Consider the following 16,827-nt stretch of genomic DNA (forward strand, 5'->3'; position numbering starts at 1 on the left):
TAATGTGTTGAGAACTACTGAAATGATCTCAAGGCAACTATCACTGTCAAAAAGATAAATCAATCACCTATGTATACATTAACTAATTACGATTAACAGCTGACATGTATTAAACACTATGTACCAGGAACAATTCTAAATGCTTCTCAGCCAAGAACTCATTTAGTTCTCCTAACAACTCAGTGGCCTAGATACTGTCTTTATTTTACATTTGAGAAAATTTTGGCATAGAAAGGTAAGCTAATTTGCTTAATGCCACAAAACTAGTAAGGAGAGAAAGAAGGTTTCTAGGTGTTTTGGATATAGACACAAGCAAGAAAGTGCACATATTATTTACCCTTATGGAGCTTACAAACATATTTAACTTGCTCTCCACTCAACCAAAACATACCCAGTGAGCACCTATTCTCAGAAGGCTGGCAAGAAGCAAACTTAAATTATCTCTTCACAACCAGTCTTTCTAAAGGGAAGATTTTATCAAGAAAAGCCACTGATTAAGGGAGTCGGTTTGAATATAAGCAAACAAAAAACAAAGGTCAAGCAAAAACAATGCAGTTTAGCAAACCATATGCAGAAAACCATGTTGTGATTTCTAATCCAAAAATTTGGGGTTCCTCCTCACCAATGTGAAAGATTCACCATCTTTTTTATACCTCACCTTCTTTGTCCCCACCATCTCTACCTTCCAGGAAACAAACATTTTGGCTCAAGGTGGATTTCACCACCACTGACTCTACAACTCACTCAAAGATCTCTACTCACAAAATTAGGGATTCATAGGGCAATTACTGTTGCCAGCTACAGCTGTTGTTAAATAACTGGTGAGGTCCAATGTCCCAAGAGCAACCTCCTAGAGGATCACACAAAATATACCCTTCCCCCTTCTACTTTCATCTTCCCCCCCAGACTTGTCACCTCCCAAACAAAAAGCAGCCAGGTGTTACTTCCAGGTAATTAAGTCTGGTAATCACATCTACTACTGAAGCATTTAGATTTCCCATTGGGTAGAAATGGCAGAAGTCAAATGGAATACAAAATGTTGTCAGGGCTCAAAAGCCAAACTAGAAAGAAACTCTAGAGATAGGACAAGGAGATAGCATTTAGAGGAGCATAAAACTGAAGGGGAAAAGGGAACGTTTATTGGGTTCTACTTAGCAAATGATGTCTCTGGTGTAGTGGGAAAAGGTATGGGCTGGAAGGAGACCCTCTGTCACTAATCAGCCTTGTAACCTTGTCAAGTCTTGTTACCTCACTTATTTCAGTCTACTCACCTTCAAATTACAGGGAAAGGGAGTAAATTGCATTTCTGAGTTCTGACTGTGATGCTGCAGGCAACCGCAACTATTCTTTCTTGTGGCAGAAAATTGTCAGCAGCTGCACTTTTGGGGGCACAGTCGTCGGGCCAAGTAAGAGGGCTTGTCCCAGAAGCACAGAAGCCAACGGGCACAGCCACCAGGCACCCAATCAATCTGCAAACGCAGATCGTGCCCAAGCCCCCTTTCTTCAGTTGCAGGGAACCATTCTTCAGGGGGCTTAGGACAAAGTTCCTCCTCCCCACCCGGCTGACCTGACTCTGTGCTACTAGTCTCCCTCCTGCAAAAAGTGGGTGCCTGGGGGCCTGCACACCCTGCTCAGAGCCCTCGCCAGCAGCCCAACCACGCCCTAACAGCAATGACAGGTGCTTACGCTGAGATCACCTTCCCGTTCAGGATTTCCGCCGGCGCCATGACCTTTATTAGTCTGCTGCCCACAACGGACACCGCCAAAAATCGAGGTTCGACTCTCTCTTCTGCAGCCTGGGACAGCCCAGCACACGTGCTTTGCGACCGCCCAGGACGATGCCGCTACTGCGCCTGCGCACCCCCAGACGAGAATGCCTGTGAGCGATCTGAATAGACGCAAGCCCTCGGGCAGCGAAGAGCGGAGGACTGAGGGGTCTGAAGTGCCGCGGAAAGATGAGGAAACTCGGTGAAGATTGGATGGAGGAAATGATTGGCTGGTGGAAGGACCCTTCCCAGAACGCGCCTTCGTGAGGGCGGGGAACCAGCTGTAGAGGGAATCCGGCCTCGACCCCAGCCGTTTTGTGGCGGCGCAGGGGGCGGAGCCGAGCGGGCGGTCTCGCGGGAGAACAGTTTCCCGGGCGCGGGAGGCCGGCGCGGGATGAAGGAGCGGGCCTGTGCGGAAGAGTCGTGGCCCCGCTCCCGCGCGCGGAGCCTGGTGGGGCGCCGGCCTGCCCCCAGGAGTTACACCTGCCGGATGTGCGGCGGCTCCGGGCGTTCTCGTCCCTTACCGGGCGCCGTCAGACGTGTGTCGGGGCCCCCACCCCCATGCTGAATCGGAGGGTCCTGGTGGAGCCCCTGACTTTGTATCATCTCAGGCGAATCTGACGCTCGGCCATGGTTGAAGCCCAGAGCACAGTTTCAGGCCCGCCGAGCTGGAGCACTGCGTGGCTCCCTCGGAGTCTAGGGTAACCAGGGGGTTGGCCAGTGCGGAGACGGCCGTCAGCTTTCCAAGTCTAGCTTTGGCCAGAGTGCCCCACATCTGGTGCTGGAGAACAGACCCAGGGCTCACATAAACTGGATGCCTAGTGACCGACGAGGGCGGACACTCCTCCCAGTAGGCGTCCACTCCGGAGGAGAAGTGAGATTGGATGTTTGCTTGCGGAGCAGGACCTGAGGAGGAAGGCAGCCCGGATGTTTGTGAGGACTGGTCTTGCAAGTTTGGTTCCAGGACCGCCCCGCAGGTACTAAAATCCGCGAATGCTGAAGTCCGTTATAAAAAATGGCGTGATATTTACATGTAACCTAAACACATCTTCCCGTGCAAGTTAAATCATCTTTAGATTACTAATGCAATGTAAATGCTATATAAATAGTTACTGGTATACAGCAAATTCAAGTTTTGCTTTTTGGAACTTTCTGGAGCTTTTAAAAAAATTTGGCCCAGAATTGGTTGAATCGGGAAGATGGGGAGAGCTAACTATATAATAACTTAAAAATATAAGGACCTCTGAACATGTACAGTCACATACCTGAACAACTGAAATTAAGAGGAAAATTGAAACATGTGCCTAGTAAGTTATAGGTGGTGACACTTTTGTGGCTTATAATACCAGATAGGTATTGACTATGTCTTGTTTACTGAGGAAGAAGACCTCGATTTACAGATAGAAGAATAGACTTTGAAGGATAATTTGCCTAAAGCTGCATAGCTGTGCCTGGGAAAGGGACCAAACCTGGATGTTTCATCTCTAAATGTATTGCTTTTACCATCTCAACAGCCTGGTTTTCAACTGTTACGTCTCTGTCTGACCTGCACAATTCATTCATTCATTGAGCAAATAGTTATTGAGTGTCTACTGTGCCAACAACAAAAGACCCTGCTCTAGGTGCTAGAGAAACCAGGGTGAACCAATAAAGTTACTACCCTCCGTTAGTATTATGGTGGGGGAATCAGTGATCAATTAAAGAAATATGTACTCTAATTTTAGATATTGAGACATACCATTAAAAAAAAATAGCTAGCAAAGAGTTTGGGGAATGGTGGTGGGCAGGAGAGTGCTGTTTTAGAAATGTAGTAAGAAAGGCTTCTTTAGGGAATCTGACTTGAACAGAAACCTGAATGAAGAAAGGAAATGAGGGTGTAAGAGTAAGAAAACAGGAATTTGGTTTGAGCAACTGGAAAGATGGAGTTGCCATTACTGAGTTGAATTAAGATTTTAAATGTTTTTAGATGCCTCTTAGACATCTAGATGTCTAAGTAACATTCATTTAAATGAGAAATATGATGTTTAAATCCATTAGAGGTTAGATGAGAGCCCACGAACAGTATGCTATAGGTGTAGGTAGAGAGAGGACCAAGGACTGATCCCTAGGACACGTCAGTGTTTAGAATTCAAGGAGATGAGCAAACAGGATAGCGCATTGACAAGAAGAGGCAGTATGTTATGAGAAAAAAACTTTGAGAGCATGCAGCCTTAGAAGATAAGTGAGAAAGTGTTTAACGGGAAAAGGGGTAACTAATTCTATCAGATATATTGCAGATTGGTCAATTAAGATAAAGACTGAGAACTGATCATTTCACAAAGAATAGACAAAATATTTTTATGCAAATGCTCTTAGTGGTAGTTACTTGAAAAAATGTGTGTCCTTTCTGCAGAAGTTCCATTTTCACAAAAATTTTGAGGTTTATTTGATAATATCTGTCAAAACCTTAAATGTATACATTCTTTGATCTTGTGATTTCACTTTTAGGAATTTATCCTAGAGTAATAATTACACATATACGCAAAGATATGTGTATCAAAATGTTCCTAACAGCATCAATTTCAATAGTAAAAAAATAATAAAATCTCCATCAGGATGGATGCAGTTGTTAAAGGAACAGTAAATATGCATCTATAGATATACTGTAAGATAGCTTTCACATATTGTTAAATGATAAAGGCAGGTTATCCAATAAAATGTATAATATGATTTATGTTAATATATTCAAAACAGGCATTTGATTACATTATCAAAATTTGCCCCCTTGCTTCCTCATTACTATCACATTAGCCTGTTTTATTCACAGCACTTCTCACTATCCAAAATGATTTTATTTAAATCCTTGTTTACTATCTTTTGCTTTTTTCATAGGAATGTAAGATTTATAAGGCATTTCTGGGCTTGTTTATAGTGTGTTTCTGCTGCTTGGGGATGTAATTTTTAAAATCTAATTTTAGAGAAAAAAAATATTTCTTATTTCCCTGGGTTAGTTGTTAACTATTACTCTCATCCCTGAGAATACCACTTATTTTATCCCTGCCTCATTTTTATCATATATAAATGAAGATAGTCATCTCAACCCTAAAGTCACACTAGAATTACCTGTGTAACTTTTAAAAAATGTTTATGCTTAGGCTCCACTGTAGACTAATTAAATCAGAACATGATGAGGTAGTGTCATGGTGTATTTTTTGAAGTTGTCTTTGAGATTCTAAAGGGTGGGCAGATTGAGAAACACGAGAATAGATGATATTTGAAGTATAGTTCTGGTGATTTTGGTATCAAAAATACATAGGGATGTACTTTCTTAGAATTAGGATGCCAGTTTTTCAGACAAATCATCTTTTGCTTTAGGAATAGTAGATGGAATCATCATTTTTCTCCTCTTCTCTAAGTACTTCTCCCTTGATAAGGTGTAGGTATTGAAGTACAAATATTTGACCTATTCCAAGAATTTCACAAAAGACAGACCCAAAATACGAGCTTCACTTTTGCTGGAAACTTTACTGTTGGTGGGATCACTTTCCTAAAGATTGTTAAGTTCACTAATGCTTGATGAAGCCTCTTCATGTTTTTACTTCATTAATTAGGGAAGTAAAGACCCTCAGGCCTTGCTGTATCACTTTGGGAAGCCCCTTTGCCCTTCCCTGGATCTTTGTGATGTGTTCACCTAGCAACAGCTTCTTTGATGTGCAAACATTCTACTGGTAAATTGTGCAGAGCAGCCACTCATATTGGACAATTCAGGTTTCTTCTGGGAATTGACCTTGGATTTGGAATTTTCTCTTGTGCTTGATATGGTAAAAATTTACGGTTTTTACTTTCCACTAAATGAAGCATAGCATCCTGTATCTTTCTAAAGTGAAATACTGATAAATCTTATGAGTGTGTAAAAAATAAAATAGTTATGTACAAAACTAAAGTCACAGAATAATTGTGTTGTATTGCTGTATTTTACTTTTTACTTTAGACTCCTAATATATTTTTATTATATTTCTAAAAGGTAAATTTGGGAGGGCAGTACTATCACCTATATAAGTTAACTTTGTGTTATGGTTGGTTGTTGTTGGTTTTGTTTTGTTTTGTTTTTCCTTTTGGGTTCTTTACTTGTTCAGTTTGGGGGTTTTTTTGTACCTAGTATGGGATGATAAAGATAAACTAGAAATAGATCCTGCTTTTAATATACCTTTAATGTAGGAGAGATAAGATTTTGACCTAATACAATGTTGAATGAGATGACAATCAAAAGAAAAGTATAGATCATATACTATTCAAATTAGGAGAAGAGAGATTCCCTCACCTGGCATGAATCAAGGAAGGAGGTAGTATTGGGATACTGCAGAATCAGTTCATATTTCTGAGTATATACTTCAGTCCACACAGTAGCTTGTTTCCTAGAGGCAGTATGAGTGAAACTCATAAGTTGTTTTTAATAAAGAGCATAAGATTCATAAGATGGTAAGGAAATAAAAATAAAAATAAAAATAAAGGATAGGATTCTTAAGAAGACCTTATTTCCAATATCGTTCTTGCTCCAGAACTGAGGAGAACATTATCCTCCCTTTTCAATTCACCAAAACTTCAGTAGTTGTTCTTTAAGTCTCATCTTTGGTTCTTAGAAAAGGAATTGATATAGTTATGATTTTAAGTATCAAATGATTAAAATAGGGAAGAGACTAAAATTTCATTGGAGATATTTGTACTTTAATAATTGTCTTCAATATCGATAAATGTAGAATGAATTAATAAAGGAATTTCCAAGTAGACTCCAGGGTTACTAAAGAAAACCAGGCCTTCATACTTTCTGTTCCATGCTATTCAAATCATACTATGCTAATTTTTTTCCTCCTCTTATAAAAATTCCTCTCATTCTGGGACTGTTCCATTTTCTGGAAGATACTATCAGCAAAGAAAACACATATCCCACTTACGTGTAACCCCTCCAGTGCACAATTTCTAAATGCCACTTTTTTTTCCCTCCTAGAATACCTTCTCTGATCTTAAAAAAGAAACTACCATCTTATTGCTTAATAAAATATATGGGCATTAATTTGGAAGACTTATTTCTTCTATTTCTTTCATTTTCATTTTTGAAAAGAAAGATAATATATGGATTTGAACTGGGTAGGGAAAATGAATTTAAGGCAGTACTGAGTTCTTGGGAAAATATATAAAAATTATAATGTGAAGTTACGTTTTATGTTCTGGAGCAGAAAGCGCTATGAGCTATCACATGCTGTATTATTAACTCATTTTAGACTTCATCTTTTGGCTGAATCTTGAGGGATATAGTTAGCATTTCTGATAGATTCAGAAATTGAAAATGAAGGAAGACTGCAAGTCAGTTGTCTAAAGATATGATTCACAAGTAGCATTTAAGTATATTGTTATGAGTACATATATATGTATCAGCAGCCTGTTTCAAGCAGTTACAATTTAAAAGATGTTTTGGTACTGTATTTAGAAACTAGATCTGCCTTGTCTCCAACCAACAGGTTCAGCGGGCAGCTCCTTCTGAGATCTGGCTAAACTGTAAGGATCTGAAGTTGAATCTGCCTGAAGACATTGTTGATGCTGGGCAGACCTCAGCATCTCTTCCTGACCACTCTCTGCAGACTTCTCTTGGAAGCACCTTGGTTCACCATTACTAGATCTGTTGCATACTTCTTTTATCTCCAGCATGTCAGGCCCTCTCCAGCTTTTAAACCACTCAAATCCAGGAAGGCTTGCTACTGGCCAAAGCAAAGGGCCTCACAAGGCTAAGCCATCAGGAGTCAGGCATCTGTCAGCTTACACGTCTCAGAAGAATAGCCCAGGGGTGAGTTGTACTCTGGCATTTATTTTTTTCCCCATTCTCGGAAGAGGTAAGACAATCTCTTGCATAAGTGAGAGCTAGAAGAAGACAAAGTCCAGTTATGTTTGCTCACTTCCTGTGCCAGAGCCCTGTGCTAATGAATGATGCAAGCCATGAGTCAAATGATCTTTCACTTCTTATGATTCCTGGCTTGACTCTAGAACAAGTAGCAGTGAAACACGTGAATCTAATGCAACCTCAAAGTGGATTTTACTTATTTTTGCCTTTTTGGTGGTTCTGACATTTCACCAAGGCCCACAGTTCCAAAACAATATAAAAACAGATATAATGGGCCTCTGTTAATTTGATCCAACCCCATCATTTTGCAGATTAGGAAACAACACTAGAGAGAGGACACAGTGATTTAAGGACAGAACAGAGTAATCTGACTCCCATCACCTTTCTATTGTACCATATTACCCCCTTGGTATACAACCTTGTTTTTAGGGCTAGACTCGAATGAGACTCTTCCTGGAAATCAAATACCCTCTCTGATCAGATGATGTCCCTTCTGTTGATTTTTTTTTAAGACCACTAGGAAGATCCACCTAGTCTAGTTTTGTAGCTCCTAGGAAATGAAGTCTGATCCTGGGGGTCAGCATAGGGGGAGTGGTTTATTTCAGTTCCCTTTTGGCTTTAAATGAGAATGACAAGCCTAGTTTCTTGGCTAGGAATGGAAATACATTGCATTAAAAGTAAATACGTCAATGGATAAAGGAAGTTATACATATGTACATTGTGCGTGTGTGTGTCTGTGTACAATGAAACATGATTCAGCTTTTAAAAAGAAGGAAATCCTGCCATCTTCAAAAACATAGATGAACCTGTAAGACATTATACTAGTGAACTAAGCCAGACAAAGACAAATACTACATGATTTCACATAAAATCTACAACAGTCAAACTTATAGAAGCAGAGAGTAGAATGGTGGTTTCCAGAGGCAGAGGGGAGAGGGAAATGGGGAAATGTTGGTCGAGGGGTACGAAGTTTTAGTTATGCAAGTTGAATAAGTTCTGGAAATCTAATGTACAGCAATGTGACTATAGTTAACAATGCTCTGTTGTATACTTGAAACTAGCTAAGAGGATGGATTTGTAAGTATTCTCACCACAAAAAAAGAAAGAAAAAATGATAACTGTGTAAGGTGTTGGATATGTTAACTAGCTTGATTGTGAAGATTATTTCACAGTGTATACATATATCAAAACATTGTCACATACTTTAAATATATATATATAATTTTTGTTTTTAACCAAACCTCAGTAAATATAGGAAGAAGTAAATGATACAATGCAAAAAGACAGTGTTCCACAGTCTTAGTAGTTAACTCCTTTCAAGTACATAAATGCTCATGAATCCCTCTAGGAAATTAAAAAATTACTTTGCCATTTTTCACAAAATATGTTAACAAAATATTTTTGAATATTGGTACATTATAAAAATATAAAGTGTGTATTAATAATTATAATCTTATTTTCAGCATGTATTCATTTAGCTATGAACTATATTTTGTATCAATTGTAAAAAAGTTTCAGTTTGCAACAACTAATAATAAAAATAATATTTTATGTTTTCTTTGGGAGTAATATATATTAAAACCCAAATTGAATTATACCTATAATACAGCACCATACAAATCTTATCATCTAATAGTGTCCTTATATTGTGATTTAAAAAGTCAACTGGATTATGTTTGTAAATTTTAATTTTTGTATTTAATTTCAAACATTTGGAAAAGTAAGGAGACAAATAAAACACCATGTATCTGCCACACAGACTTAAATTTGGCATTTCCCTCACCAAATTTGCTTCACTTATTCTTTTAAGAAATAAAACTTCACTGATAAACTTGAAGACTGTTTTGTAACCTCTGATCCCATTCTCCGAACTCTTGGGATCCATGATATAAATGAATTTAACAATTGGATCTGACATCAACCAATAAGAATCTTTGCCACTCCCAGCGCTGGGGCAGGCCTTGGAACTCTGCTTAAGCATTAGCCATCTTGGTTACTGGATTGTAGGGGGAAGTGAGAGGACTCAGGGTCTGGGTGGTGAGAGATGAGGGTGTTAGGGCAGTTGCGGTTAAAAAACTATATGAAATCTATTGGACCATCCTGAACCTTTTTTTTTTCCCTTTTCAGAAATAGCTATTCTGAACTAAGTGTATAGCTTTTATGTCCATGTGTGTAATACTTACATATATGTGAATGCGTCTAATGTTTTGGGCATTAAAAAAATTACATGAATGATATTCTACTAGACATAACTTTCTACCTTGCTATTTGCACTCAGTCTTACAATTTTGAGAGTAGTTCTTTTTGATTCACATAAATTTAGTCTGTGCATGTTAACTGCTGTGTAGAATTCCATTAAAAATTATATTAATGTATCACTGTTTTTATACAATTTAATTTTTTCTTATATAAATAAGCTGCAGTGAGTGTCCTTATACAGCATGCCTCCTATTCATATCTTCTAAATTATGAAATAAGAAAAGTTTTCAAGCTTTATTTGAAAGAACTTATCTGCAAAAATTAATTGCAGGCTGGATATTTCTAATTTTTATAAATTAAAAACCTAATTGAATTTTTTTTTCTTATTATTGGTGTTTGGTACCTTAGTGATATTATGGTATACTAAATAAGACATTGAATACAATTTAATCAATTTGCTCTTTTATTTTCAGAGACATTGTCAAGTTAATCATGCTTAGTTCATGGTACAGTATCACTTTTCTGTGCAAGGCACCTCTCACTTTATTTTTCCTCCATCACCTCCATTTCTTACCTCAGTTTGATGTTTTATGCATCTTTTAAAAATATGCAGTTTTGTTTTGTGTGTGGATTTTTAAAACATGTGTCATACATTATAAAATCTATACACAGATCAGGTCATAAAACAAATACCTATGAACCCACCACCTAGTTTCATAAAGCGCTGTTAGTACCTTAGAATTTCCCTGTGTGTTCCTTACTAAATCCCTTTATTCCCACCTAAACTTCAAAATAGTAGGTATTTTGAGTTTTGTGTCATTCATTGCCTTCCTTCTCTTCCTTCTCTTTTATCACTCATGTGTAACCCCAATAAATATTAATTTTATCTGTTTTAAAAGTTTATTTAATGGAATTATACAGCTTTTGTCTTCTTCCGTTTCATGAGATTTGTGTTGATCTATGTATAATTTATTCAATAATTTTCATCATCTCGTAGTATTCTATTGTATGAATATACCATAAGTTATTTATCCATTAAACTTACTTGACATGTGGGTTGTTTTCAGTTCTTTGCTTTTTCAAATAGCATTGATAGTCTTTGCTTTCAATGGAAAGCTTACATTTATTGATATTACTGATTATTTGGGTGTATTTTTATCATCATACTATGTGTATTCTGTTTGTACCATTATTTTTGTTTCCTTTTCCCTCTTTCTCTCATGCTAAAAACTGATTGTTTTTGTTTTATTGTGTTGCATTTCTTTTTCCTCATTCCATTTTTCATTTTCTACTAGTTTAGAAGTTGTTTTAGTAGTTAGGTTAGCTATTTTAACATATATACTTAGCAAAGTTAACTGAAATCTATATGTTACTCTTGAGAAATCTGAATACTTTATAGTGCTTTAAACTACTTTTCTCTTCTCAATGTATATATTTTTTGGTCCTGCGTTGGGTCTATTCTTTATTTTCAGTCCCATAAATCACACTTTTAAAACTAATGCTTGTGTAAATATACCCACATATTTACTATTATTTTTTGTTCACTATTCTTTATTTAATCTCAGACTTTGTAAGTTCACTTTCTTTCCGTATGAAACACATCCTTTAGAATTTTCTTAAATGAGGACCTATTGGTAATAAATTTTTGTTTGGACTAAAATTTCTTTATTTTACTGTGAATCTTAAAAAATAATTTAATTCAGTATAAAAGTCTAGTTGGCAGTTACCTTATGCCCTTGATTTAAGAAATACTATTTTATCCACTATTATGAAATTTGAAAGTATGTTTCCAGCTAACCTATCCATAATATGAAGTGATACCAACTTTAAGATGCACCCTAGTTGCAGAGATGTGAAAATTTTTGCCTCTTAGACTCAATGAAAGATGATATATTTTTCTTAGTACATTACAGATATCGTCTTGCTATTTCTCAGCTTCTGCATTACTGTTGAGAAGTCACTCACTAATCTCATTGCTGTTTCATTGTAATTATCTGTCCTTTCTGTTATTCACTTTTTAGATACCTCTCTTTGATGTTCTGCAGTTTCATTATAAATGTGTAGGTAAAGAAATTCTTTTTATTTACTTTATTTTGGATTTGCTAGACAACTTAGATTGGTATCTTACAACAATTCTGTAAAATTCCCAAGCATTATTTCTTCAAATATTGCCTCTTCCTCATTCTCTAAAAATAAAGCCTCCTTGGATTCCAAATAGACATATGATAGACATTCTCATTTTATTCTCTCTGCCTTTAAACTCTTTCATCATTTATCTTTTTTTCTATATGCTTGATAATTTCTTTCATATTTGAGTTCACTCACTCTTCAGCTAGATCTAATTTGCTTTTTAATGTGTCCATTCAATTTTCAAATTAAAATTATTACACTTTTCATTTCTAAAAGCCTTATTTGGTTGTTTTTCCAATATGTTTATTCTTTGTGGCCTCTTGTGACTTATTCATATTTTCAGGGTTTTCTTTATTTCTTTACACATTTAAACACAGTTATTTTGTATTCTCTTGTGCAAGTCTATGTTCGTAGTATCTTGGTAAGCATAAAATTCTAAAATCTGGTAACTTTAGGAAAATGTACTTTGCTCCTTTAATACATTAAGCACCATGTGATGCATTTATACACCTTATAGAGATTTAGATGAGTACATTTCCTTAGTTTCATTTGAATCATACAAACTTTGTTCTTAGCCAGTTATGCTAATTAAAAATTAAAACATTGCACACTCTTTTGACAATAGGAGGAGATATTATAATGCAGGCAAATCTCCCTAATTTTTACCCCCAATATAGGTGTGAAAGAAACATTAATCAAATTAATGTTGATTTGCTGAAATCAGATTTTTTAAAACATCAATTTGCATGATGATACAATGCATAGGAATTGATTTGTCACACAAAAAAAATAAAGTAAATACTGGTAGTTCAAGTTTCTATAAAGGTTTTATAAGATGTGAATTAAAATTTCCCCAGACATTTTATGTGTGTTTTCTTGGTTCCTGTACTCTCAGAAAGTATGTTTATTAGATGTGCTGCATTTACTTATGGCTAGTGTTATTGATTGTTAGGTAAGAATTTTTAGAAAAGTATTTTAGAAAAATTTTTTAGAAAAAAATTTTTTAGAAAATAGTTTTAGAAAAGAATTTTATAAAAAGCCTTATAGGTCAACATGTTACTTGCTATTTTCTTGAGTCCTATTTCATTTGTTGGGATAGCACCTCAAAATGAATATTTTAAAGTTGTATTCTATTTAGAGCTACATACTCAAGTTTGTATGGGCTAAAACATTGTGGGTTGTGATTTCTAGGGTATATGTTTAGTTAATTAATTCAAAATTTCTCTTTGTAGGCTTGTTTGGATCCACCTCTTAAAGTGGTTCCCACCAGGAATCCAGTCATGTACAACAAAAAGGCAGCTGACCCAGTCCATCCTGACCTTACTGGTTTGTTGGTGAAAAATAAGAATCTTTCAGCTGAGGTATATGGATTACCTGAAAATAAAACACAGTGGGAAATTATATCCTCTGTAGGGAGAGAAATATTCTGATAAAAGACTTAAAGTATTATCTGAACTCAGTTTTGCTTTTTTCTCAATATTGAACCCTTTTATCACTGAGGAGCACTGATGTAGACCCAAGTCTGTCTTTTGCCAGAGAAATCCTTTTGAAGATGGTACATAGTGCTTTTGAGTTACTGCTGAATGCTGTAGTGTTAGACCATTGCTTAGGAACTACCATGCTCAAAATGTTTGTAATAATAATAATTTAAAAATATATTAATAATAACAATTACACATATTAAGCATTTTTCAGTGGGAAGGATGATTTCCTACTTACAATATAGCACCAAATGGCGAATATCCACCAGTCTTATTAAATAACTTGAACCATCTGAGTTGTATCAACAGATGAAAAAGAAAGAAACCGCATTTGTAGGAAATGCCTTGACTTTTCCCTTGACACCCTGTGATGAGCTAGAGAGTGCTTGTAGGTGTTTTTTAGTTGAACCCAAGTACTGTCAGCGTATTTGTTGCCAGAGAAAGGAGTTCCAAAGGTCACTGACATTGTTAAAGGTAACATGATGTGACTCTTTGTCTGGATTGCCTCTGTGGTGACCTCTAAGTAAAATGTTCTGAACGCTTATATTCTGGGACATTGACCAGCCCTTTGAATGAGTAGCTGTCTCTGGGTCTGTATTGGTTTGCTTGGGCTGCCATAAGAAAGCACAATGGACTGGGTGGCTTAAATAACACGAATTTATTTTCTTACGATTCTGGAGGTCAGAAGTCCAAGATAAGATGTCAGCAGGGTTAGTTTCTTCTTCCTTTTTAATGTTTTCCCCAGCTCTATTGCCATATAACTGACATACAGCATCGTGTAAATTTAAGATGTACAACATGATGATTTGATGTATGTGTATATGTGTGTATGTATGTGTGTATATATATATCACAAAATGATTACCACAGTAAGGTTGCTTCATACGTCCATCACCTTACATAATTACTTGTGTGTGGTAAGAAGGTTGGTTTCTTCTGAGGTCTCTCTCTGGCTTGTAGGTGGCCATCTGTTCTCTGTCTTCACGTGGTCTTCCCTCTGTAACTGTGTCCGGATTTCCTTCCCTTATTAAGAACACCAGTCATACTGAATCAACCCACCCTAAAGATGATCTCATTTTAACTTGATTACCTTTTTAAAGACCCTATTTTCAAATACAATCACATTCTGGCAGTTAGGATTTCAACATACGAACTTTGAGGGGGTGCAACTCAGCCCATAAGAGTGGCTTTATTCCTTGAGGCCTCTTTTCACCCTGACTCCAGGTTTTATTTAAATAGATATAAATATATAGCTAGATAGATATGTAAACAAACATATATTTCAATTTTTATGTGAATATTTTCCCTCTTTTAAGATAGAAAGATGAATAGAGATTAAGTGTAATTTATATAGTTACAATAAATCTTATGACACTTTGTAGAGATTTCTTAATTTGTCTTTTCTTTCAGAAAAATGTGATGCAAATCCCTGAAAACTGTAGCAGTTTTACTATGGGTAGTATTGTTCTTCTTGTCCACAGAATAACTTACTACTGGTACTTAAGAAGTTTGAGATTTTTTAATAATTTGGATTTGGGTTAGATTAGGGTTTATGTTTATGCCCAATTCACCAAATTGTAAAAAAAAAAAAAAAAAGACTTGTTTTAAACTTGTTTAAAGAAAATACGTAAGCTATTTTCAAGAATTTCAAAGTACTTTTTAAAGGCAGTTCTCTACATGTGCATAAAGCATTTGGTACCTATACATATTTTTAATCTGTTTTCCAAAGCAGATATTTAAAAGGCTATACAAGGTCTCATTTTGACTTGATTTTAGATACTATATACATTAAAAACTATTCCATAGCTCATATTGGCATTTTTTGAATTTAATAAAAATTAGTGACAGTTTAACTGCTAGTTTTTTTTTTTTTAAGAGCCTAGTGATTTCAACAGAATACCTTCAGCATGAGTCATCTTTCCCTTTTCCAATAACCTATTATTTAATCCTACAGGAACTCAATTGTCATGATGAGGCAGTCTTTCTCTTCACTGCATGCATTTAAATTTTTTATAATTAACTTTATCTCTTTGTGGACATACAAAAATAATTATCATGTGTTTCTGTCCAATAATGGAGAAACAGGTGCAAGAGAGCTTTATTTAGGAAAAGCCAGGTATAGAAGGGATAAATATTCAGTTGGTGATTGTGTTGTCTAGTTTAGGCAATATGATACTGAGTTAAAATTCTTTCATAGTGCTAGATGGGCTGCTGTTGTAATAAATAGGAGTTAAACAACTTGTAAAAATGTTACTGATAATATATAATAAGGTCTGGTGTCTTCAACTTAAGATTAATGTGTTTTGTCAGTAGTTCTAGTGCGATTTTTATAGAAATTTTTATTTGTGAGGGCAACATGACTGTTTATGCAGATAAGATGTTTTCTTTCCCTTCTGTAGTAATAAGGCAAATAGTAGAAACCTGGTAGATATAGCCAGCTCTGGAGGGGGTGAAGGGAGGCAATATAAATTTTGCAACTAAAAGAAAATGAGAACCAGTTATTAACTTTAATTGGAATTTGTATTGAGATAATTGTGGATTCATTTGCAGTTTTAAGAAATAATACAGAGAGATCCATTACAAGCTTTGCCCAATTTCTCCCAATAGTCAAATTTTGCAAATTATAGTATAACAGCCTAAATGTTAACATTGATATAATACAATCTACCAATATTATTCAGATTTCCTGAGTTTTACTTGTACTCTTGTGTGTGTTTGTATTAAGTTCTAAATAGTCGATCAAAATACTGATTAGTTTTAACACCACAAAGAGCCTTCCTTATTGCCATTTGATATCCACACTAACTTCTTTCCTCACCTTGATCCCTGGTAACCACTCATCTTCTCCATTTCTAAAATGTTGTCATTTTACTTTTTTTTTTTTTTTTTTTTTTTTAATTTTAAGAGTACTGGGGATTGAACTCACGACCTTATGCATGCTAAGCACATGCTCTACCACTGAGCTACAACCTCCCCTCAAATGTCATTTTAAGGATATTGTATACTCACAGAGCTAAACACAGTGTTACCATATGACCCAGCGATCTCACTCCTAGGTGGATACACCAGAGAATTGGAAATATATTCACATAAAAACTTGTAAATGAATGTTCATTGTAGCATAATTCATAAAGCCAAAAAGTGGACACATCCAAATATTCATCAGTATATAAGCAAAATGTGGTATATTCATATAGTAGAATATTATCCAGCCATAAAGAGGAATCGAGTACTGATCCATGCTACAACATGGATGAACCTTTAAAATACACTAAGTGAAAAGAAGGCAGTCATAAGAGGCAACATTGTAAGATTCCATTCATGTAAAATGTCCAGAATAGGCAAGTCCATAGAAACAGTGTAGATTAATGGTTGTCAG

The 16,827-nt window shown here is 35.9% G+C and overlaps 2 protein-coding genes across 4 annotated transcripts in view; one reads left to right on the plus strand and one right to left on the minus strand.

The window, feature by feature from the left end:
* MTHFD1 (methylenetetrahydrofolate dehydrogenase, cyclohydrolase and formyltetrahydrofolate synthetase 1) overlaps window positions 1-1,820 on the minus strand; it is a 51,569-nt gene extending 49,749 nt beyond the window's left edge. Inside the window, exon 1 of one of the 3 annotated variants that reach the window (XM_010962257.3) lies at window positions 1,687-1,820. In XM_010962257.3, the coding sequence (XP_010960559.1) occupies window positions 1,687-1,727 (41 nt within the window). In that variant the 5' untranslated portion in view covers window positions 1,728-1,820. Of the gene's footprint in view, window positions 1-1,271; window positions 1,543-1,686 lie in introns of those variants that run through there. The other 2 variants (XM_045522094.2, XM_074365397.1) reach the window with 2 other exon arrangements.
* A 701-nt stretch (window positions 1,821-2,521) lies between these two features.
* Window positions 2,522-16,827, plus strand: part of LOC105074663 (uncharacterized) — a 36,119-nt gene continuing 21,813 nt past the window's right edge. Inside the window, exons 1-3 of the mRNA XM_074365408.1 lie at window positions 2,522-5,566; window positions 7,262-7,584; window positions 13,200-13,328. Coding sequence (XP_074221509.1) covers window positions 7,447-7,584; window positions 13,200-13,328 — 267 coding nt within the window. The 5' untranslated portion in view covers window positions 2,522-5,566; window positions 7,262-7,446. The remainder of the gene's footprint in view (window positions 5,567-7,261; window positions 7,585-13,199; window positions 13,329-16,827) is intronic.

This window comes from Camelus bactrianus, chromosome 6, assembly GCF_048773025.1.
Source record: "Camelus bactrianus isolate YW-2024 breed Bactrian camel chromosome 6, ASM4877302v1, whole genome shotgun sequence".
Lineage (NCBI taxonomy): Eukaryota > Metazoa > Chordata > Mammalia > Artiodactyla > Camelidae > Camelus > Camelus bactrianus.